This window comes from Malaclemys terrapin, chromosome 12, assembly GCF_027887155.1.
Source record: "Malaclemys terrapin pileata isolate rMalTer1 chromosome 12, rMalTer1.hap1, whole genome shotgun sequence".
Taxonomy (NCBI): domain Eukaryota; kingdom Metazoa; phylum Chordata; order Testudines; family Emydidae; genus Malaclemys; species Malaclemys terrapin.
Window position 1 is genome coordinate 23201840 of NC_071516.1, and position 23698 is coordinate 23225537.

Here is a 23698-nt window from a genome sequence, read left to right on the forward strand (position 1 = left end):
AGAGAGAGCTGGGGAGAGTCCTTTCTCCCCGTTGTAGCCCCAGGGTGGCCCCATCCCAGAGCCTGCACACCCCAGCCAGAGCCCTCACCCCCCTACACACCCCAACCCTCTGCCCCAGCCCTGAGCCCCCTCCCACACTCCGAATCCCTTGGCCCCACCCTGCCAAGGTGTCACACATCACCTCCATATTGGTGCACATAACAAAATTCCTTCCGCACATGGGTGGGAAAAATTAGAGGGAATGCTGGTCACACCCACCTTCTTATATAAGAGCCACAGTTGCTCTATATCTCACCTCACAGCATCCCACGTGTTAGGTGTGGGGGCAAAGATGGGGGACTGGGGCCGGGGAAATGTGGCCCAACTGGACTGGTGATTCTGCTACATATAGGGGCCGACGAACTGGCCCCAAATCCTCCCCTCTGTATAAGTGGTCCCTGCAGCTTGGAGCCAAGCGAAGTTGTGGAGTGCCATGCAATGCTGGCACTAGCACTGCATACACTGAACCTGTTCTGCGGAAACCCAGACAGCTTCACTCTACAGAGCTGGTAACCCGGCCTTTCCACCAGCGCTGATTTCTTTAAGAACTTAAAGAGCAAAAAGGCCTATGCACACCGCCCCCAAAGGCAGCTGAAGCTAAGCACGCCCCAAGTATGCCTATAGAGGTGCTAGAATGAGCTTTTGTAGAGCCGGAAAGGGAGATCTACAGGACTGGGGATGATGTTCTTATCCTACATGTAGTTGGAAATTAACAGCTCTGCCAAGACTTACACTCAAGCAGAATAAGACACTTTCCCCTCCCAGCCCCCTCACATCTAACCATTTGATCAATCCCCCTCTCTGGCACCTGATCATAGAAAGTCCCTTTCCCATTAGCAATCTTCCTGCCATGCAAAGGGTTAAGTGATCAATAGCTGCAATTTCCAAGAAACTGAAACAGTTTCTAGTAAGACAAGTTCATCCCCTGCCTGCTCTCCGGCTCTGCACACATGTAATTTAGCTCTGAAATACGTCCCTGGGTTCTCCTCCCCGAGCAGCACCTCCCCAGGGGAGCAATGAAGAGCCCCTCTTGGTGTTCAGACCAACTGGATGGTTATCAGTGGCTATCAGCAACACTACTTTATGCTGTCTGAGCCTGTATTTACATTTCAGGCCTGTTACTGCGATCAATGCTTTGCAGAAACACTAACCCTAATCTATGGCAAGTTCATAACGTCAGAGGTCTGTTGTCTCTGGCTCAGGGTTTGGCTCCCTGGCTAACAGTCAGTCCTTAAAATTCCAAAGAGCTTCTAGGCTGTGTGAGATGGAGATACTGACACCACATTTCTGATTCCTTTCTTTTAGTATTAAGCAACTTCTTGGCACAGTTTTACTCATTTTCTTTTTATCCTTGAAGATAAGAGTTTCATCAGTGGCTCTATGCACGCCTCCTACACTCCCTACTGATTTGCATTACACCAACATCTAGAGACCTCACCTCAGATCCCAGCCCTTTGGTACGAGATGTACAAACACATAGTGCAAAGATCCCTGCCCCAATAAGCTTGCTATCTAAATAACCAAGAGAAAGGGTGAGGAGGGACTGCCCCCATTTTACAGATGCGGGGAGGGGACTAAGGCACAGAGACTAAGTCACACTTGCCAAGCTCACATTTAGTCTGCAGCAGAGGTGGCAATTAAGCTGAGATCTCCTGAGCTCCAGGCCAATGCCCTAACCCCAACTATCCTTCCTCTGTCCAGCAGGTTCCAGATAAGTAGCGCTCCTAGCCACTTAACTCTCTGGGTCATTTAAAAACTCCTGATAGCCTGTTACATCCTGTGGAAGGGAAGGAGAGCAATATCTGATTCTTAAGCATTATCCATCCCATCTGGTTCTGTGAAGCTTGCTCCATTCCAGTTGGTGGAATCAACCTGTTGGCCACCAGGCATGCGGGGAAAAGTCTCACACTACCTGAAAACGCTTAGAAAATCTGAGAGGCCTTTGCAACTCCTTGTTTTACATTTGACCTCGTTAAAGATCTACTTGTATTTGTTTTAATAATAACTTTTCACCTCTAGGTACGCAGTCAAGGTAGTAGGGATTGAACAACGTTGGCATCTGCTAGCGGTTAGATGACCTAACCCGCATGGAATGAGTTCAGTGGGTCTCAGTACAGCTCCCAGTGGTCAAGGAGCCACAGCTCCACAACAACCACAGCTGGTAGTAATTGACCCCTTTGCTGGCAGTCCCGGGGGAGAGGCCACACAGCAAATGGTGCATGGAGATTGGACTCCCAGTTCAACCCCCACAGGTACCCTCTCTAGGTTGGGATTGAGGGCTGCTGGTAAGGAGTAATGGGAGCTTGTGCTGCCACTAAACTTGCTGAGGGTATAAATTAGCTTTTCAGAGCTGTTAGCCCTGAATTTTCAAATGCAGGAAGAATGGCCTGGGAGAAAGGTTCCTGGGGGTAGGAGGGTTCAAAGCTCAACTGAAGAGCAATAGCGAAAGGACTTTAGTGTCAAGTTTAGTGCTTATTCATGCATCCTTCAGTTAATGTACTGTACAGGAAGCCTGGAAGCCTCTCTTGCGCTAACACGCTAAACTCCGCTGTATGAAATAGATTGAAGAGAGGGCATTACTGCAGGGAAACAGGAACTTGAGCCTGTGTAGGATTGGATTTGCAGATGTACAAATAAGTATAAGTGGTCTTTTGCCCTCATACAGGTTATTGACTTCTTTTAGGGAAGTATCCTACAAAAGTTTGTACTGTAGGGCAGTAAAAAGACAAAGGTTGTGCGCTGGAAAAATTTGTTTACAAAAATTACCCTTCTATGTTTGAGGGTGCTCACCTGCACAGTTCAGCATCCACTACACTGAACACCTGAAAATCCAGTCACTATGGAAACATGTACATGGTAGTACCACAGCGATGTACTTGGTAGTACTTGGCTGTACATGTACACTACCAACATTCATAGCAATAGCCAGTAATGCTTTCTCTCCAAGATCTCACCCCTTCTGTTCATACATAGACCTAGCCATAGCAACTCATGCTATCATCTCTAGGCTGGACTAATGCAAAACATTTTGTACCTGGCTTTGACAGTGGAGATTATATATAAACTATTAGTTCAACTCGCAGCAGCCTGCCTACCTAGCAACAAAAGGAAAAGTGCATGTCGCACCAATGCTTCGCCTTCTAGATTACCTGCCCATCCAATTTTGGATCTGATTCTGTGTCCTAGGGCTGACAGACTCTGTGGTCTACTACAACAGATGCAAGTGGGTGGAGCTGCTGTTGCAGAGTCCAGGCTGATCCACACCTCCGTTAAGGTTTGCAACCACTGAGATTCTCAGGAGAAAGACACTGGATACTACAGGGCTTTGCAGAGGATAGCTACAGATAAGGGGAGTCCTATGGGGATCAGCTGGGTTGCCTCTTTTCTGCTATAGTGAGGCAAATAGGACTGAAAAGCAATTAGCTAACTACGCTGCTCTACAAGACAAAGTTAATCCAGCCGCATGGGTGAATCAAGGGGGTTAATGCTCAGCTCTCAGCAAAATAGTTATGAGTTATTTCTGCTTCTGGTTTGCCCTCATGCATGTCCAGCTCTTGCAATGAGTTCCACACAGGGGGACCCCTGCAGCTGCACAAAACTAACTTCAGGAATTGGGCACTTGAGGAAGTCAATTTACCTCCCTGTGGCTAAGTTTCCCTATCTGTAAAATGAGAATAATACCTCTACTGGACGGGAAGGCTGCAAAGCTTAATGCATTGTAAACTCTGAGATCTGTGGCTAGAAGCCACCATAGAAGTCCAAGGTATTAAACCAAAAGAACAATATGATTTTTTTTTTAATTGTGTGGAGGCTAAACATTCTGGGTATTTAATAAGTTAAACAAGCCAACTATAAATGAGCAGTACTAAAAAGTTTCATTCCTCCACCAGCATATTCTTCCCTACACAGCCTATGATAGTTGCCATTTTAATGACCGGATGGATAGTTGGGAGAGTCCACCTCGATAACAAATAGTGTTTTATGGGCTTTTTCCCCTACCCTGTCTGATGCCAGAGGCATTACCTAGCTATCTGGGCCATCTTTTCCACTGATTTCCCACTCCTTAGTACTACCTGCATCCATGAAATTGTTTCAATTTCCCCTCCCTCTATTTATCACTCAACTGTTTTGAAACTGTCAATTTTTCTAAAGTTCAACAAATGGGGGAAGGAAGAAGTAAAGATTAAAAAATTGGCCAAATACCTTTTCAATAAGAAACTGGCTCTGGAAGTTGTGATCTACTGCCACTTACTGTTGGCTTTCTCAAACTGCAGTCAGCGTTCATTTCTCTGAAAAGGGACTGTGTAAACGGACAGTGTGGCTGGTTCTCTGACTTCCATGTCAAATGTGCTCAGCTTGCAAGTGATTTTTTTTTCATAAGTGCCAGTCCTGTAAACTCATCCTTAGATCTGAATGTCAAGCTGGCTTCTTTCCTTCTCATGGACTGCTACCAAAATCAGCCCTCAGTAAAACCAATACAACCTAAACTCATCCAATTAAGCTCCTAATGACACCTGGCCTAACCTACTGCCTGTACTGGGTTTGCTCAAGAATGACTGTCTGGCCTGATAACTGGTACTTAGTGGTAACAGTATTGAGAAGGAACAGCTGCAAGCTCATTCGCACAGCTGAGTCGGATCCGAAGAGTTGACAGCAGTAAAGTGGCATTTAAAAAAAAACTTGATTTTAGTCACTAAAGAAAGCAGCTCAGACATCGATGCACAAAGGAGCAGATCTGCAATGTAAGGAGATTAAAGTTTGCAATTTTCAGAGCAGAACCACACTTTCAGCTCAGAATGGATTTTTGTGGACATGTCGGACAGGCTGTAAAACCTGCTTCATGTTTAGAGGGGGGGAATTCCCCACAAGCTAGGCACTGTGCTGATTGATGACTAAACAGCCTCTAATAAATTAGATGAAGAGCCTCCTAATTTAAATACTACAGTTCACTGTAGTAATATCCCCTCCCCCAAACAATATAGTAATCATTAGCACTTCTTTAGTGCTAGCTCTTCAAAATACTGTTTAGAAACATCTGATCCTCACTATAAGGGGAATGATTGATCTCCCTTAACAGAGGGGAATCAGAGAGCTTTGTTTCTAGTAAACAGGATCCTCAAAGCATAGCATTGAAATGATGACAGGTTTCAGAGTAGCAGCCGTGTTAGTCTGTATCCTCAAAAAGAACAGGAGTACTTGTGGCACCTTAGAGACTAACAAATTTATTAGAGCATAAGCTTTCGTGGGCTACAACCCACTTCTTCGGATGCATATGATGATATGCATCCGAAGAAGTGGGTTGTAGCCCACGAAAGCTTATGCTCTAATAAATTTGTTAGTCTCTAAGATGCCACAAGTACTCCTGTTCTTATTGAAATGATGGCAACTTCTACACCGTTGTAAGTGTCCAGAATGATACTGCTCTGCTATCTGCTCTCTGCCAGCTGACTAATAGTAGGCTGCCTCTGCTATTACAAAATGCCAAGTTTAAATAATGAGGACCTATGTAGGGAGAGGGTAGAGCCATTGAGTCATGATCCGGTTTCAGGGGTCTAAGACACTTTCATAAGAAAGGTGCAATCAGCTTGACAGCCTTTATGTCCAGGTGCAACAGGGTGTCTGCCACCTTCCTCCTCTACAATTTATTATTAGTTATTTGACTGGTGTGAAGAAATGTATGCACCCAGGAGCTAATCTTGTTCTCCTCAGGTGCGTCTCCTGATTCACGGCTTCCTTTCTGCTGACTCCTCCTGTCTCTCCCATTCTCCTCACTGAACTCAAGGCAAGATGAACTCAAGGCCTTAGCTTTCTCTCAGGGTTCAGAAATACTCCCCCTTTCAAAAAGGGTCAGGCTGGTGTTATTTTAAAATTCTTTATCTACCACCTCAGCTTCCGGCAGGCAGAAGTGCTTGGAGGGAGTCCCCATGTTGCCAGTCCTTCCCTTCTTGGTCTTGTGTCTCCAGTTGCTGGCACAGGATAAACATGCACGGTCTGCACTGACCCATTAGACAGAGGAGTAGAGAAGATCCTGGTGTTTCATTAGTCAGGGGGCATATAGAAATAACAGAGCAGAGTTCACCTGCTTTGATTCCGGCAATGCACTAAAACACTTTTTTTTTGATTTGAGAATACATGCAAACTAATCTGCAATGAACAGATTATGTAAAGGTCCCATAAAGATGGTGAATGTCATGGCCAGGAACAAGGGCAGAAAATGGAGTTAAGGTACAGCACTGTATCCTGAAATTAAAGGAATATTCTAGTGGTGTTGGTTTTTTTTAAATAAAATAAGCCAATTAGAATCTGCAGGCAATCTGGTTAATATACTGGGCACTTGTGTAACAGGGCATGGCTACAAAACTAATGGAAACTGCATCACCTTAAATCCATCTGCCTGAGCTTTTCATTTTCATTTTAGCGCATGCCTCTTCCTAGGACTGGCTGAAGAATGGGCCACAGCTGTGACTGCTTCCCCATCAATTTGTCACAGCCACTGTTAATCTCCTGGAAGTGATTTGCATTTCAATTGCTGTTGCTTTGACTGAATTTCTATTCCAATTAGCTTCATATTATTTCTACCATTGGCAATCCTTTTTTATAGTAGGCTATCAATACAGTGAAGGTCTTATGTAGAAATACTAACAGCACCTTCTATTGCTTTAGGGTGATTTAACATCTAACTTCAGTGGGTAGTGAGGGAGCTATAACTTGCTTTATTTTTACAGGAAACATCGCTTCAAATACAGCTTTGGTGATGCAAGAACATAATACTCTTAATCACCCTCCCTTCAGCACCAATGATGTTTCTGCTAAGACTCTCTGTACAGCACAGAACCTGCTTCAAGCCAGCATTATCAGTCTCTGTAATCAAACTTATGTAAAATTCACAGTGCTATGAATCAAGCAGGCAAAGCCTAAGGCCTGAATTTCACAAAGCAACTAGTGATTTTATTAGCTTCACGCTGTGGGTGAAAGCCCTTTAAAGGGGCCTGATTTTCAGACAGGTGGGGGCATTGTACTCCTTTCTTTTCTGTTAAGCTGTCTCAGTTTGGATACCAAGATATTAAGGCAGCCAGTATCATTAGTCACTCTTGGCCCAAATCTTCAGAATCAAGTGTGCCTGTTCTGACAGTGTGCTGCCTCTAGCACGGTCAGGACAGAGGAAACATAAGTAATTTTTCTACTGGGGAGACTGGGATTTCTTACACAGACCTATTCCACTTGTTCAACTGAAGATGCAACTAGTTACATGTTGTAACACCACTTTCAAATCTCTGTGCTCCTAACTTTGCATGAGTCACAAAGGCCTTGCTGGGTACAAGGACTCAAATGAACAAGAATCAAATTATTTTGCAACAGGAAGAAACATTGGCCACGTAGCAGTGTCAGCCTCTGGAGCACAGAGTTCAAGTGCACCTGGTATTCCCGGAAATGCCAAATTAATTGGATGCTCACTGCACGGCCATATCACAATGCAGATCAGCATGCTACAATCACGGCAGAGTGGCAATAATCACTAGCTAGCTAGCTGGATGTGTGGGAAGGGATATGTTCTCAAGCCTTCTTGATTCAATTATTTTATTTCTCTAGAGAATGTTTCCAGAGGACAGAGCAATATGGAAAGTTTACAAGTCTTTGTATTCAGCTCTCGCTCTCTGCCCCTTTAAGAGGAAAAAACTACGTTGGATCTTTTTATTTAGTGCTTTTGGTGTTCTTCCCACGGTACAGTACACAGAGACAGTCCCTGCCCCAAAGAGCTTACAATCTAAGAGAAAAATACAGAGAGGATGGGTTGCACTGGGAAATCCAAGCGGGGGGAAATGACAGTTTGTCATACTCTCAGTGCCACACACTGAGGCGAACATATCTTATTTTTTGCGCTGGAGATGAGGACCTAGACACTGCACAGACCACACACTTCACACGACAGAACAAGCTTTGTGGGAGGCAGCAATGTAAATGAAGTTTTCAGAAATGATGTGCAAGGCAGCCCTATGGCAAGAAGACATTTATTCTATGTAGAAAGTTTCACTTATTTACACACTTCTTAGAAATGGAAATAAAATTATAGTTAACATGTTCCAAAGAAGCACATCAACCAAACCAATGTCCTTACAAAAATAAAACTTTCAAACCACATTTCTAAAATAAATATCAAAAGGGTAAGAAAAATAAATACACATGTACCCAAGCGACTGTGCTTAAACACAAAGGGGTAATGTTCTTTATGAAAAAGACAGCCAGGGGGTCCCAGTTAAACCACTAGCTGCTGAAAATACCCCTGTCCCACTGGCATAAGAGGAGGAGAGTCCTCAACAGCAAAGAGCAGATTGTTTTAATAAAAATATATAAAGGATTATGTTCCTGATCAAGGGAAGTACAGGGCATTTTAATCTTAGCTGAATCTTGCTAAAAGCAGCATTCCTATGAGGTTTCCCTTCTGAAATCTCATGAGGGTTTGAAGTGTTAAGAGAGGCTGGCACATTTATTCTTACTCAGAAAATAAAGCTAAGCCCCATCTGTGAGTCTGCATAAATCCTGTTCCACAACAGAACATGTGCAAACATCCCACGATTGATCAAAATGTAGCCCCCTCCTAAATGGTTGAGCAACAGCAAACCCAAAGAGATTTCCCCACTGCTGAACAGTGCTTTAATTTCAAATACAGCACTATCTACAGAACAATTGTTACAGGCTGGGGAAAGCTCGACTCACAGAGAGGAGGATTCTGCTGCTTCAGGGCAACATCATACCAATTAGGCACAGTTAAACACAGTATCAAGGTTTCCATGGCAGCCCCTTACATTTTAAGGGCCAACTCATTGTCCTCCATCTACCCACTTTCAGCAGGCAGTCTCAGGATGGTCAGCAATATTCACAGTGCTCCAAGGAATGGGAAGCAGGGCATCCTGAACCCTGGTCCTCTCTCTCAAAGGGTGCTGTGCCATGCTAAGCATTTGGTTTCTTTCCTGGAGGTTTTGAGTCTTTGTGGTCCTGTGTCCCCCCCCCCCCCCCTTTATATTCTGATCATTTGTCTACCTATTAAAAAGAGCAACATATCCAGGTTACAGAGAGTGGTCAATTAGGCCAAGGAATAATATGTTCACAACGCAAGCTCTACTTAGGTTTACAATGTATTGGTCATGCATAAACCCCTACAGGATCCTGGCAGGCATTTAAACATTTAATTGATGTGGGGTCAGGTTGCTAATGAACTGACTGCTGAATGGACTGTAGCCAGCTTTGAATTAGCGGTAGGTTTTGCATCTGATGTCAGAAGGCTCAACAGGCACACCAAATCAGTGGTCATCTACTTTAACTCTCTTTGCTTTCAAGGAAAGATGCTGCAAGAGAAAGAAAGAAAGTGCTTAGTACATATGGCACAATCTCATAAAAATCCAAGTACAGTGTATTGAATCAGTCTCCATATCTGTATCTCAGAATACTCTATAGAATCAACGTAAATCCTGTTGTTTTTGTGGTGGGGGGTTTTTTTGTTTGTTTTTTGTTTTTGGTAAAATGCATCAAATCTTAATGCTCCTCTGGAAATAAATGCAGAAACTCCAAAAGCCAAACGTTCCCTAAGGTATTTAACTGGTCCTAGTGCAAACATTAATACTTAAACAATTTGCAAGAGGAAGCAACTCGTCAGTGTCTACTAATGCAGATTTTTTATGCACAAAATAGTATTTACCTCTGGCTACCTGCCTGATGGTGCAATTACCAGATGTGTGCATGCAAAATGATATATTTACTAATGCTGCAGCTGCAGTTCTGTTGGCCCTTTGAATATTTCACCCTTAAAATCTAATAGGAAGGAAAAAAGTGCCATGGAGAAAGTGCACACTGAAGAGGACCCAAGAAAGGGTACAGTTTCTCAAAGGTATATTCACTTTAAGGAGTGAAGCATATGTGATTACTGCCCATGCTTGTGACCAAACCAGAGGAAATGAAAAAATAAAAATAAGAACATAATTAGCTTTTTGATCAGGGATAATTTGTTTTAGATCTAGTGATTGAAGGTATCAAGGTTCCAATGTTTCTGGAACTTCTTAGTGCGCCACAGAGATTTCTCTGCTAAGCAATCTCAGTCCATGATGTCTTGACCTAAGTGGTTTCAATATGAGACAACAACTTTACAGATGTTTGGGTGATTTATTTTTGTTTGCCTGCAGTACTCAAATACCACTGCTTCTGCAAACATCCATTCATATGTTTTTATAGTGCACCAAGGGTAAAACAGAGGTTCTGGTACCTTTAGTCCATGCAAGAGAAAGCAGCAGAGTTATTTATAAATTAACATCTGCCATTTGTGTGTCTTTAAAAGCATCTAAGACACTTCAGCAAGATAGTGCATTAGTGAGCTTTCCCAGTGCCTCTTTGAAAGACGTTCTTCCCTGTACCCTTGTGGACTCTTCTATCATCACCAGTGGGGGAAATTTTTTTATTCCTTAAAAATGAGGAAAGTTTAACGTATTCTTCAAACATCCATAGCTAACTGTATGTTAATATATGCAGCCAACAAGAACTCTTTCATATGGGAGTGTCGCAGTTCATATTCACTTGTCTTTGTGTGGGATCAAACTGGCTGCAAATAGCTAGTACAATCACACTTATGTGAGAATAGCACCAATGCAGAGATCATCTAAGTGGGTTTATATTAGTGTCATGCGAACAGCATGTTGCACGATTAACAGAAGAGAAGACCCCACAGGGGACTTAGGAGCACTTAATTTTTTTTTTTAAAACCCTCCATGGATTTGCCCAATCTTACCTCACAAACCTCCTCTCTCTACCCCTCCCTGCTCACCTAGTGTTGTCCACCACCCTGTCCTTTCACTCGCTCCCCCCCGTGCAGCTCCTGTTTGTCTTACAGAACACAGGCAGGGCCATAGCAAGGCTTTCCCTCCCCCCCCCCCAAAAATAACTAATTTATTTTATTCCTTGCTTATTGCTTGTAATTTCTCGCTTCCTTTGCTACTAACTCTGTATTAACTGCACACTGGGTTTTGAGAATAGGTTTATGATTACACTGTCCCATGGTGGGTGTGAGCAGCGATGTGCACCAAAGTGCTGTGCTGTAATTTCCCCATGTGGATACTGCAGGTGCCAATTAAAAGGTTCCTAGTTTGCACTAACGTAATTCCCTTCACACAGGTCTACATTAATGCAAACTAGGAACCCCTTTTAGTTGGCGCTCGCAGTGTCCACGCGGAGAAGTTACAGCACAGCACTTTGGTGCTCACACTATTCACACTCCCATAGTCCAAATTTAAGGGCAGTGTAGACAAGCCCTCAGTGAAAGATGCTATAACAAAATTAAGTAGTTCATTTATTCTGATTTTTACCCCAAAAAAGCAAAGTGAAACTAAACCAAGGCTCTAGGCACCACAGATCAAATATAAAACAATTTTTATATTTTATACATTCAGCAAATTCACCTAAGTCTTCGCAGCAAGGGGGGGAAGGCAAGCAGAAAAACAACAAAACCTTCCCCTACTTAGGATGAAAATGATTCTTAGGACATGTGGCAAAGCTGAACAGATTTGATCTCTTTCAGACCAAACAAGAGGGTGATGGTGGTGGAGTGAAGTCCTAAAGTCATCATTGAGAACACTCTGCTAGCAGTTCCCTCTCTATTAAACCAACGGAGCTTTTAGATCAAGCATTTTCAATTATCATAATGGTGGCAGTATCGCACAGGGAGAGAGATGGTCACTCCAGATAGGCAGGTCCTAAGCCATCGGTATAGTGTAAAACACCAACTCTTCCAAATTAATCATAATCCATGTAAAGATCTGAGTCACAAGGATTCCAGAGGCAGATTTGATACAGTGGGAATGTTGGCTCATTTCCTTCTAATGCCATGCTTGAGGCACATGTGTTTAATAGCAGCAACAGAAGCCCAAGGCCTGCCTTGCAGTGTCATTACCACCTCAGCCAAGAGAATTATGGAATACCCAGCAGAGACTCTTCAATCTAGGAATCATTCTGGGCAAGTTCTATGGCCTGTGTTACACAGGAGGTCAGACGACATGATCACAATGATTCCTTCTGGCCTTGAAATCTACGAATCACCGGAGAAGTCTATTTATAGCATGCTAAGCATCCTATATAACAAATGAATTATCCAAGTTTCACATTTTAGAAAAATCTCTGAAATCACTTACATGAACATAATGCCAATGCTCTGCTGTAATCACATTGCTATGTCTTGCTAACAAATGAACTCACAAGGTCATGTAATAAGAAGAAGCTCTCATAGGCATATCAAATCTTTAAGAGGATACACTTCCCTAAAACTCCTTCAGTGTCGCCAAGAGATATGGACAATAGGGATCAGATTTTCAAGAGGTCAAGTTCACAAATATGCATGCAAAACTATGTGCAAAATTAGTGTGCACAAAAAAGAAATAAAAAAAATACATACACACACACACACACGGCTATTTAGCTACATTTCCACATCCAATTCTCTTATTTGCATGTGCAACTGTGGAATTTGCTCAGGTAAATTAGGCACGTAATTTTCACTTGATCTGTTGAAAAATCATGTCTGAAGTTTTTATGACAGTATTGTCCTGCATTTGAGCATCACAATACCAGATCTCATTCCAATACAGACTAACACAGGTTTCCATTCTGGATCCCTTCACATCAGAAGAGGCTTGTTCCACAAGTGGAGCTGCATATTCCTATTCCATGCAGATTGCTCCTGCACAGATGGTAGTGGCTGGCTTGAATAGAGCCTCACAATAATACTGCTCTTTGTGTGCCCATTTTATGGCCACCCTGAAGAGTACCAGAATTTGGCTCTTTGCCACTGATACTCCCACATCATTGTTTTGCTGGAATGTTGCCCATCAGAAGAGCTTTATGAAGATTCACACAGAATCTCATGATGCATATGGAATGAAGCGGTTTGGCATTGCTTTATAGTAAGTACCTCTCAAATTCCACTAAGGTTAGGACTGAGTAATTAGTCTTCCTCCCTGCATAATCACACATGTGACACCCATTTGGTCACCCCTACTGTTCAGTGTTTATGTACAGTCTGCTATTGCAGAGACTAGCTTCAGTGTCACGAGCACAGGGCTAATATTCCACTCTACATCAAGCCTGCTCTGACAGTGCCTAATGAAGGTGGGTAGATGAATGAGAGCAAAGTCTAAACAAGACGAGGTGATGAAGGTTGGCAGGAATAAGTGGCAGCTACTGAAGATGTACACGTATGCTCTTTGTGGATATGACTCATGACTTTTAGGGGCCATACTCAATCTGTCACTGCTCCTGTGTTCCCAGATAGCAAAAACTTGTAGGGCCTTTATTCATGCAGTGTCAATCAAGAGACTGCAGCATCTCCTCTCTCTGAGAGAGACCTTGCCACAGTGATTGATACATACCCATCATTCACAAGCTACATTACAGCATAGGGCTACCCTTGAAGAGGATTCAGAAGTTTTAGCTGGAACACAATGTAGCAACTTGCCTCTGAGATACTACAAGGCTATTGTGCCAATGCCTCATGTTCTGCATTAGTTACCTGTTTGCTTTTGGATACTATTCAAGGATGTGCCATAGGTCTAGGACCCTATTACCTAAGAAGTCACCTCTTCCCCTGTTCCCCATTGAAGCAGTTATCTGCTGGATGCTCTTGCTGTTCAGAACTGGTGGCAGGGCTCTCTCTGCTGAGTGTTCCTGCCTGTGGCACTTACTCCTTTCAGGGGGCTAAGGCCAGAGTTTGGCTACTTTCAGGCCCAGAGAAAAGCTTTTGTTTTTTTAAATAGGCTTTTAGCTAGAGGGATAGCATCAACTGGAAAAAATAGACATCTGTCTGAAAATGTGGTGCCTGCTGTCATTAGTGGTACCTGCCAACCTGGCTCATTTTTCTATTATTTCACTTTGTGTATTTGAGCCACTTTGTGTACAGGGAAGCTAAATAAATAAATAAATAAATAAATAAATAAATAAATAAATAAATAAATAAATAAAGGGATGTACTATTTAAAAGGTCACACCGAAAGAACAAGCCAGTACTCCTCATTCAAGTCCTGTGGCTCTAATCAACTTCCAACGTAACTGCTTGAAGCCTAATTTTTGCTATTTAATTGTTATGGTGCCTTGGGGCCTCAGGAATACATGTTATATAACTATACATCCAGCTACCTCAGGTCTTGAACCAATCTCTTTCATGTAAAGGTGCTAAGTACAAAAATGAACTTATATTAAGTTTATCGATAGAAGGACGCTTCTTTTCATGACTCCAAATTTTAAGCTCTAATGTATTTTCCTAAGTAAGAGAGCAATTATCATTTATTTGCTTGAAATAATAAAGTGTTGGGTACTGCCAAGAAAGACGTTTCAAGGCACATGAAGACTCAGGCCATCTCAAGTTTACACTTACCTACAGCAAGTCAACAGAACTGCTGAGAAAAGTGCTATTGAACACATATCTCAGGATAGACTAGTTCTGTGCTGAATTTCCAAATGGACCTCAAATGGAGAAATGCAACTCTGAGCTAGCGTCTAGACAGGCTGTACTCCTGTATGGCAAACAGAGCTCTTGCAAGGGTACTGCAAAGCAGAGTTTTATATATTAAATCCCCTTAAATGACTTACACCCCAATTCATTTCTATTCCCATCAAACAAAAGAAAAATACTGGGGAAAAAAAGCTTTAAGTACAAGAGCTGTCAATACAGCAATGATACCATTTGGTGTCTATGTCGAGTCCGTACCGTTCCTTCTTGGTAAAAGTGAGGTGCCAGTTCCAATAGCCAAGTGGATTCAATAGCAGTCACATCTCTCATGAAGTACCTGGAGGTCTGTATGACTTCATTGTAGACTACCCTGAAAACACAGAGAGAAAAAAACAACCCGTGTTATATAGCAGAGAGGGACTTGTCTCTGACTGTCTGAACATTCCACACTATAGAGATTACAGAGTTATTTCACGTATAAGATGCCATTGGGTAGTCTCTGCTTTGCGGGAGGAGAGTCAATTATAAAATACCCTCCGACCCACACCCACCAAGGTGCTCAGAGTATTGTATAGCAGGGCGATAAAAAGATTTTTAAAACTCCAGTAAAAAAAAATATCTCCACAAAACCATCAGGAAGAACAGACCGGGGGGGGCGATAACAAGAAGAAAAGGGAGGGGACACTTGTAAGTATGCGGCCAAGAGCTCTCATACTAAACACCTCTGAAGGGGAGATTTTAGGTGTTGTGGACAGAGCATGACTGAGAAGGATGTTGAGGGTTGAGTGCAAAACCCTAGGCCCATCAGAGCTTAGTAACGATCCACAACCTAATAGGACAGTAGGATCCCTGACTGCAGGCACGAGTCAGGACAAGGCTTACGGGAGGAAGTGTATGTTTTGAATAAGGCCAGGACATACACTGCTTCGAGCTTTAGAAAGCAAGCACACCAGTTTACAAATAATCTGCTGCATCCGAGGCAGCCATTGCCAAGAATGCAGGAAAGTTCTCTCTAAGGCCTGTTACAATGACCCTCCATGAGGACTAAAACATCTCCATCCCCACACCCTGCTCTCTCACTCATCCAGTTCATAACCTCACCACACGGAGCCATCTTCCATACACAACAAAAAAGACAAAGCAATCGCCACGCTGCTTAGAGGGGGGGAACGCTTTTGAGAACAGAGGGTTAGTGAATGGAAGCAAGAGGAAAGTTCTCACTTTTCCCTTCTTCCCCAAGACCCACCGACCCATTCGAATGCATCTAAAATTTGAGGAAAACCAAATTAAAACAAGAAGTGAAAAGTCACTATACTCACAGTTGATAGACAAAACACAGAGCAAAAGACAACATTCTTCCCTTACTAACAACAAAGAACAAAACCAAATCAACCCAACGGACACTGTCCATAGCCCAGTATATTGATTCACACATGAACATGCCCTAGAACCAAAACTAAACAAGTGGAGGTGGAAGGAAGATGGATGAGATAAGTTCTAATAGAAGCAGCACAGTTAAGACTGAGTGATCTGAATTCTATCTCCATCTTGAGCATCAACAGAATTGATTGCTAAGTTCCAATCAGCTACACCTGTGCAAACGCTGTGGTACAATTCAAAGACAATCAAGTTGCACAGGTGTCACTGAGAGCCTAATTTAGCCTGCAAAGTTTTTCTCACTGGTGATTATGCACAAAGTTGCAAGAACCTAGCTTGACTCCAGGAGCCCAGGCTGCAGTTGCTAGGCTGCCAATTAGAAAAACATTTTCATTTGTTTACTGAGCACTTTTGATATGAAAATCAATGAGACACGAACATGTAACATTCCAAGAGGACATGCGACTAGAATCACATTTTAAAACCCACTTATTCCACAAATCTGTTTATACTGTCACACCTTCCTTTTCCTGAAGTATTTTGTCTCTTCCATTTTAGATCGTAAACTTCCTGGAGGAGTAACAGTGTCCCAGTGTGCCACGTACATTTACTGCACTATGTAAGTGTAAAGTAACTACTACCTTGTATGGTTCAAATATGTCTTTTTCAATGGGATGGCCTTGTTAGCCTCCACATAAACCTCAACATCACTGAACTAAGATAGCCTTCCCAGTAAGTCGAGGGACCCTCCTCAGAGAGCAATTCCTGTGAGTGATTTTACCTGCAGCACAAGGCTCTGGATTCTGGTATTTTTTAGGAAGGGGCCACCTGGCTCCCCTCTCTCGTCTTCACAGCTCTTAATACTTTTTAGTACCACGTTAATGCCACTTTTCCATATCCTCCCCACCTAGCAGTTTTATTTGGGTGTTGCCTAAAGACTATTGCAGAGGAAACCTCCTTTGAACTTACATTCTCGGAACCAGGATCTTCCAGGTGTGTTGCTACACTGAGGCAGAACAGAGTTATTAATGGGAATCTCCTAACAATGCCTGATGTGGAGTGCCTCCTGGTCTAGGCAGACAAGTGAAACCAGCTCTAGCTTACCAGCGAGGAGGTTTCTCTGCATACAGCACTGAGGTGGGATGGATGTGCAGTTCCTGGTCATCACGGATAGTCCTTGAAGAGAGGGAATTATGTCAGATTTAGCAATTGCAAATTTATTCTTAAAATTTATTTATTGGTGACCTTTCAGCCCCAGTCAAAATGCTAATAAATTTGGGTACTGAAAGAGCTGAAGCAAGTTAAAGAGGTGCAAAGTTAATGCACTGGCCTTTCAGTTGCAGAGATCAGGCCCAAATTCTGGCCAAGACACCAGTGAAAAAGTTTGGAGTTATCATTCTATGGGTTTGTCTACAGGAGGAGTTATTCCTGATTGATTAACTCCATTTATAGACATTCTTATTCCAAAATAAGAATATCAACAAATAGAGTTAATCAGGAATAATTAATTCACTTTAAATTCATACCCTACATCATTCCAAAATACTTTTCATGTGTAGACAAACCCTAACACTGAATGGTTTTCTGCCCACATCACAAGAACAAGGTCCTGCAGGCTTGGATTAAGGTGCATTGGAGGTGCTATGGAATTGAAGCATTTATAGTTTCCTGGTCACATTAGCACATTAGTTAGTAACTATTAACAATTCCCCTCTCTCAACCTTACTGTCATCATTTAACCAACAAGAGAGGTGATAAACAAGCAAACAGCATTTGGAAACTGTTACATGTGACACTGCAAGACTTCATTAATTTAATGAGCCAACAAAACTTTTCTTGTTAGTCTATCTAGAGAAGCATCTGTTTGTTGACTATCCAGATCTGTCAATTCATAGAAGCATGCTAAATAGAAGGACAGTTCTAAGGAATTATATAGATCTACATACATATTTTACCTGTAAGCTCCAGTGGAGTGGCATTTAGCTGCATTGGCAAAGAATCCAGAAACTATACACCTCAGAACAGGATCTGGGTCACCTAAAGACGGGACTGACATGTTATTCTGCAAAATGTATTTCATAAACTAAGCTGATGCAATGACGAAAAATCCCCTAAATACTGCTCTTTCATCAAAAGCAACTTTGGGGCTTTCAGAAGAAAAGCTTAAGACAAGAGACTCAGGATTCTTTATTTCCCTCTCTTCGGTTTCACAATAAATCTCAATTACTATGTAAAAAACAAAGGTGCCAGATTACCTCCCCTGGAGATAGTACCAACCATAGCTATCTCACAAGGTACTATGAAGATTAAGTGGTTGCAGCCTGATTTTTAGAGGTGCTGAACACTTGCAATTCCAACTGAAATCAACAGGACTTAGGGGTGTTCAGCACAACTGAAAGTCAGCTCCAAAATGTCTATACCAGGGGTCGGCAACGTTGGCACGCGGCTCGCCAGGGTAAGCACCCTGGCGGGCTCGGCCAGTTTTATTTACCTGCTGACGCTGCAGGTTCAGCCGATCGCGGCCCCCACTGGCTGCGGTTCACCATCCCGGGCCAATGGGGGCGGTGAGAAGCCGCAGCCAGCACATCACTCGCCCGCGCCGCTTCACACCGCCTCCATTGGCCTGGGACGGCGAACCGCGGCCAGGGGGGGCCGCGATCGGCTGAACCTGCCGTGTCAGCAGGTAAATAAAACTGGCCCAGCCCGCCAGGGTGCTTACCCTGGCGAGCCGCGTGCCAACGTTGCCGACCCCTGGTCTATACAGAGCCTTGATCATAATGAGAGATTTTCAAAGGTATAAATGGGGGGTGGTTGAAAATCTCCCATTAGGTTTTATCTATGACATTATTATTAATTACCACTACACAACACTGCTGCTATCAATTAAGCCACCAAGGTTTGAAGAAATTCTAATTGTAAAAATGGGCTCAGGTGCTGCTCTGGAAAAGTATATTTTGAAATCCCAGTTTTATTTAACAGACATTATTTTTAGGCTGGCAAGATACAGTATTTCTTGAATGTAGTAAGAAAATAAACTGACAGTTGGGCGACTCAATATTCAGATAAACTCCAACAGGTATGACACAAAAATCCTCATTCAGTGGCTCCTACCTTCACTGGATTTCTTTGGTACTTTAAATTTGACAAGAAGCTTTTTCAGCTGCTCCCTCACAGTGGTTGCTCTCACAAGCCCTTTGTAGTTTAGAAAGTGTTCCTGACACCACTGAGAACTCTTGCTGTGCTGTATAGCAACAATACAAGAACAGTTACAAATGCCACAATCAATCTCCCTACTGCAAAGTGTAGTCTAGTTCTGTTCCCCAACCACTGTGTTGTGTTCTGGTATTTACCGATTTGCAGTGGGAAGTTAACTGCAGCCAGTATGCATATGAACTGCCACTTCCTGCACAGTGTATTTCAAATAGAAATAATGGCTTCCAATTCATAAACACATTTCCAGCACTTATTTCCTACTAATGTATTTGAGTCATTTCTTGGGATGTGGTGGGGGAGAACAGTGTCAGCTATTTCATACTATCACATAAATGTGCTTCATCTCGGTATAAATTATGTCTTGGGCCAAAAAAAAAATTTTTTTTTGACTCAGATTTAAGTAGACATCTTTGTACTTTGTTTTCCAACATGCACAAAGACAATCAGTTCAAGATACATTTAAAGCCTGGTCTACACACCGTTTTTGTACCAGTGTAACAACTTCGGTTAGGGTAGAGCTCCTAGTGCACGTTATATATATGCCTTACATTAGTATAACTTATTACCTTTCCCTACATATGTATTATCCTGGTATAGTTAAAGATGTACAACCTGAGTATTTAGACAAGCACTAAGATTTCAATTAAACCTCACTGATCACTAAGCACTTTAAGCCATTGACAAGACTTTATATAATGATTAGGGATGGGATTTTCAAAAGAAGCCTGCAGGAGTTAGGTGCCCAACTTTCATTGAAATTCAAAACTATCAACAGACAATAAATGAGAACATGAATTTCTCATGTTCCTTCGAATGTCCCAGGATAACTGAAGATATGGAGGTTACAGTTAAGGGCCTGTGCGTTACACAGCCACCAACTTTATGTCTTGCCAACGCAGTGGGATTATGTGAGCATCTGTGACAAATGTAGCCATTAATTAATTAAACAAAAAGGTATTAGACACTTGGGTCCATATCTTACATAGGCTCAAGCTTCTAGGATTTTTATAGCAGGTCTACACTAATGCTTAAGTTGATCTAACTTACATTGCTCAGCAGTGTGAAAGATCCCTCCCTTCCCCCCCCGAGTGACGCAAGTTACAGCGACCTAGGCACTGTCCACACTGGTGCTGTATCAGGGGGAGATGCTCCCCTTCTGACATAGCTTCTGCCTTTCACAGAGGTGAAGTAATTATGCCGATAGGAGAGCACTCCCCTGTCGGCATACAGCGTCTTCACCAGACGCACTGCAGCTGCGCTAAGTAGGGGTTCTAGTAAGTACTCTCTACCTGAAGAACTAAGACCTGCCCTTAGTTTTGAGCATCAGGCATTAAAACCACTGGAACCCACCCTCTCCCCTTCCTCATCCTCAGGAATCCACATGCACTCTAACCTGCTTACTTTAATAAAAGCTTCATAAACATTAAGCATAGTGAGATGATCTCCCTCTTCCACAGCAAATTTTCTGTGTTTCCTGATCTGGAAAAAAGAGAAGAAATGCATTTTTATACAGAAATTAGGTTTTTTTCAAAGGTCGTTCCTGCTGCCCTCAGTTCTTACTGTCTTGAGTATTTAGTGACCTTTAACTCTTATCATGTAACAACTCTCCCTTAACTGATATGCATGTTTCACTATCCAACATACTATATTTTCAAGGCAGAGCTCTAAAACTGAAATTAAAACTCATTTGCACAAAGGAAATGGGGTTTACTTACTGTATGTAAGGTTATGCTCAGCAGTATTTCTACCTCTGAATTAACCATTTCATATTAAATAATTTTATCAGCCTGAAAATAAATTTACTTTTTTCTCTCAAAGGGAAGTTCAAAATGAACAATCTTCCTTTCCATGCACCCCAAAACTGACTAATACAAACTTATGATCCTAACATTTCCAAACACTTTCCTAACCCTCTGTAGTACAAGGCCTCCATCATTAGCCAAGGACTGTCTTCAGGTTTCACTACCGTACAGCTTCCCCTTTCTCCATTACCAAGCAGTATGGGCACGGACAGAAACCCTCAGTTCCACTCTAGCACGTCAGACTTTGCATGTCCCTAACAGATATTAATTACTGAATTGGCAGACACTCAAAGATGTGGATTAAGTGAAGAAAATTATGAGACCAAACTTACAGCCTGAGCCTTTTGGTTTGGAGGGAACATAAAGATGTTCTGAATCTGCATCATGGCAGCAATGCTCAAGATCTCTTGGGAGCAGCCAAAGTTTCCTGTAAAATAAGTGATGAAAGAAAATAAAGTTTCTTGCTTCCAAGATTATGGAACATAAATAATATCATAAAAAAGGAAGGAGAAATTTACTCTTAGATTTTCCAGAAAAAAGCATTTTACAGTAACGATGGGGGTGGGGGGGGACTTATTTCATTGCAAAGGAGGACTTTGCTGATAAAAAGCCCCTTTTTGTAACATATGATGGGGAGTTGGAGGAGGGACATTTAGGAATTTCTCAGCAGTGGATCACTCAGTCCCTGCAGCAGCAATCCGCTCTGCCATCGCATCTGCATGTTGTCATACACAGACCTGAGAATCAAGGGCTGGCAAATGCCTGTTACATTTCTGTCTGCACTTAGAGTACAGAAATAAAGAATATGTATGATTTTTTTACATATTTAAGCGAGACCTTTGTTACAAAGGTATGCTTGTATGTACTGGGCATACATTAAAAACAACTTTTCTTACAAAGGTTTGTTCCTTCTTTTCCTTTAAAAGAGAACTTGGCAAATTATGGAGCTTGTGAAAGATATCAAAAAGCAGCTCTGCCTTCAGTACAGTATGGGCAGATTCACTCCAACACACAGCTTTGCTAATATACCCCAGTCTCTATATTTCAGTCCTTGAGAACAGGGCATGAACTGTGAAGAAATGTATTTTGGTTCTGTGAGGAATACATATTTTCACTGGAGACTGAATTGAAGATGAACTTATTTCACCAGTGGCCTTAGCAAGCACTTCAAACCAGGTAATCAGAACTAAGAGGTTAAAGCATTAACTCACTGCGCTGCAAAGACTCATACATGTTCTTAAAATTATCCTCATAACTAGTCCCATTAACTTCAATAGGATTACTCTCCATGCATAAAATTAAGCACATGCATGAGTCTTTGCAGGATTGGGGCCTCCTATTATACTACTGAGCCCTGCAGTTGGGAACTATTATTTATTGTTTATTATCTAAGAAGTAACCTTGTGGAAGCTGAACAACTCTGTAAAAGATGTTGCCCTGATCCAAAAGTACAACCAACCCCAAAGCATTTTTCTGCTGGCATGGAGACCAATCACTTTTAAACCCTGTAAGGTACATTGGTGCAATACTGCAGGTCAGGCATATAAATATGCCAAGTTATACTAGATAGACTAACTCTGAAGTTAAGATTACAGGAAGGCCTATGGGATGCATGGATGGTATCAAATGGTTTATTGACTTCTTAACTATGTATCACACCAAAATTGACTATAGCTTCTTTTAGATACACTAAGTATTATTGTCCCTGGGTAGACAGTATCTTATACTCAACACAAGACTAGTGATGGCACCTTGCCTTTTACCTACCTGATTCCAACAGCATCTTTGCAAACATAGGGTTCAAAGGGAACTCTGCTATTCTCATACCAAGAGGTTCTGTTAGGCGACAATGTTTATCCAGACCTGCAAGAATAATACTAAGTATTCAGAAAGCAGACCAAAATAGCATAGAAAATTATCTTAATCTTTGTGCTATCAGCTAATATCTAGCAGAAACTCACAGAAAAGCTTATTGAGCTAGCAAGTATCCAACTGGGAAATCAGGAGCTCTTATAAATACCCATTAACTTTCCCATGAGTCCTCGGTACTTTTTAGCAAACACTATATTTACATAAACACTGGCTTCTTGCAAACACACAAGCCACTCAATCCATGACCAAGTTCTACTGGCACCTCCAGTAATTCAGGAAATATGTAACCACCAAGGTCACAGAGATACATTCTGTAATGTATTTTGTATACACCATTTGGAAACCATTTAACCTTGCAAAGTAAGTTTTGTAGGAAAACTTCCACCTACTCTTTTGGAATTTGCTTCCAAGTTATTAGAAAAAAAGAGCATTGATAAGAGAGGAAAAGATTGGGCATGGCTAGCAGATACAGAACAAGTCTCTGGCATGATAGGGTGCCATTTTTCAGAGTCATATTTACTTGGCTCATTGACAAAAATAATTTAATATCAGCAGCACTACGGTGCCTATTCCAGCTACAGGAAAAGTTAGCTGCAATCTGTTCTGCCTCATGCATCAGTAGCTAAATCAGCAGCTACATTCTAGCTCCAGAATGATGGTTGTTGGTGATGATGCACAGAACAGAAGGATGACAGTTTGATTTTCAAATTATTATTGCTGAGTACAGAGTTATGTTATTTTACAAAAAGAAAAGACTTGCCGCTTACAATCGAAGTACTCTCTACCTGAAGAACTAAAATTAATTCTCTACCTGAAGAACTAGTTACTTAGATTGTGAGCTCTTTGGGGCAGGGATCATTATTTGTTTGGTATTTGTACCACGCCTAGCACCATGGGGTCCTGATCCATGAATGGG

The 23698-nt window shown here is 42.1% G+C and overlaps 1 protein-coding gene across 2 annotated transcripts in view; it reads right to left on the minus strand.

Annotated features, from left to right (window-relative positions):
* Positions 1-8032: 8032 nt before the first annotated feature.
* Positions 8033-23698, minus strand: part of DHX35 (DEAH-box helicase 35) — a 45577-nt gene continuing 29911 nt past the window's right edge. The window contains exons 15-22 of one of the 2 annotated variants that reach the window (XM_054046107.1): positions 22678-22773; positions 21243-21337; positions 20510-20587; positions 19007-19136; positions 17851-17932; positions 17000-17071; positions 14777-14888; positions 8033-9383 (exon numbers count right to left, since the gene is read on the minus strand). In XM_054046107.1, the coding sequence (XP_053902082.1) occupies positions 9339-9383; positions 14777-14888; positions 17000-17071; positions 17851-17932; positions 19007-19136; positions 20510-20587; positions 21243-21337; positions 22678-22773 (710 nt within the window). In that variant the 3' untranslated portion in view covers positions 8033-9338. Of the gene's footprint in view, positions 9384-14749; positions 14889-16999; positions 17072-17850; positions 17933-19006; positions 19137-20509; positions 20588-21242; positions 21338-22677; positions 22774-23698 lie in introns of both variants that reach the window. The other variant, XM_054046106.1, reaches the window with a different exon arrangement.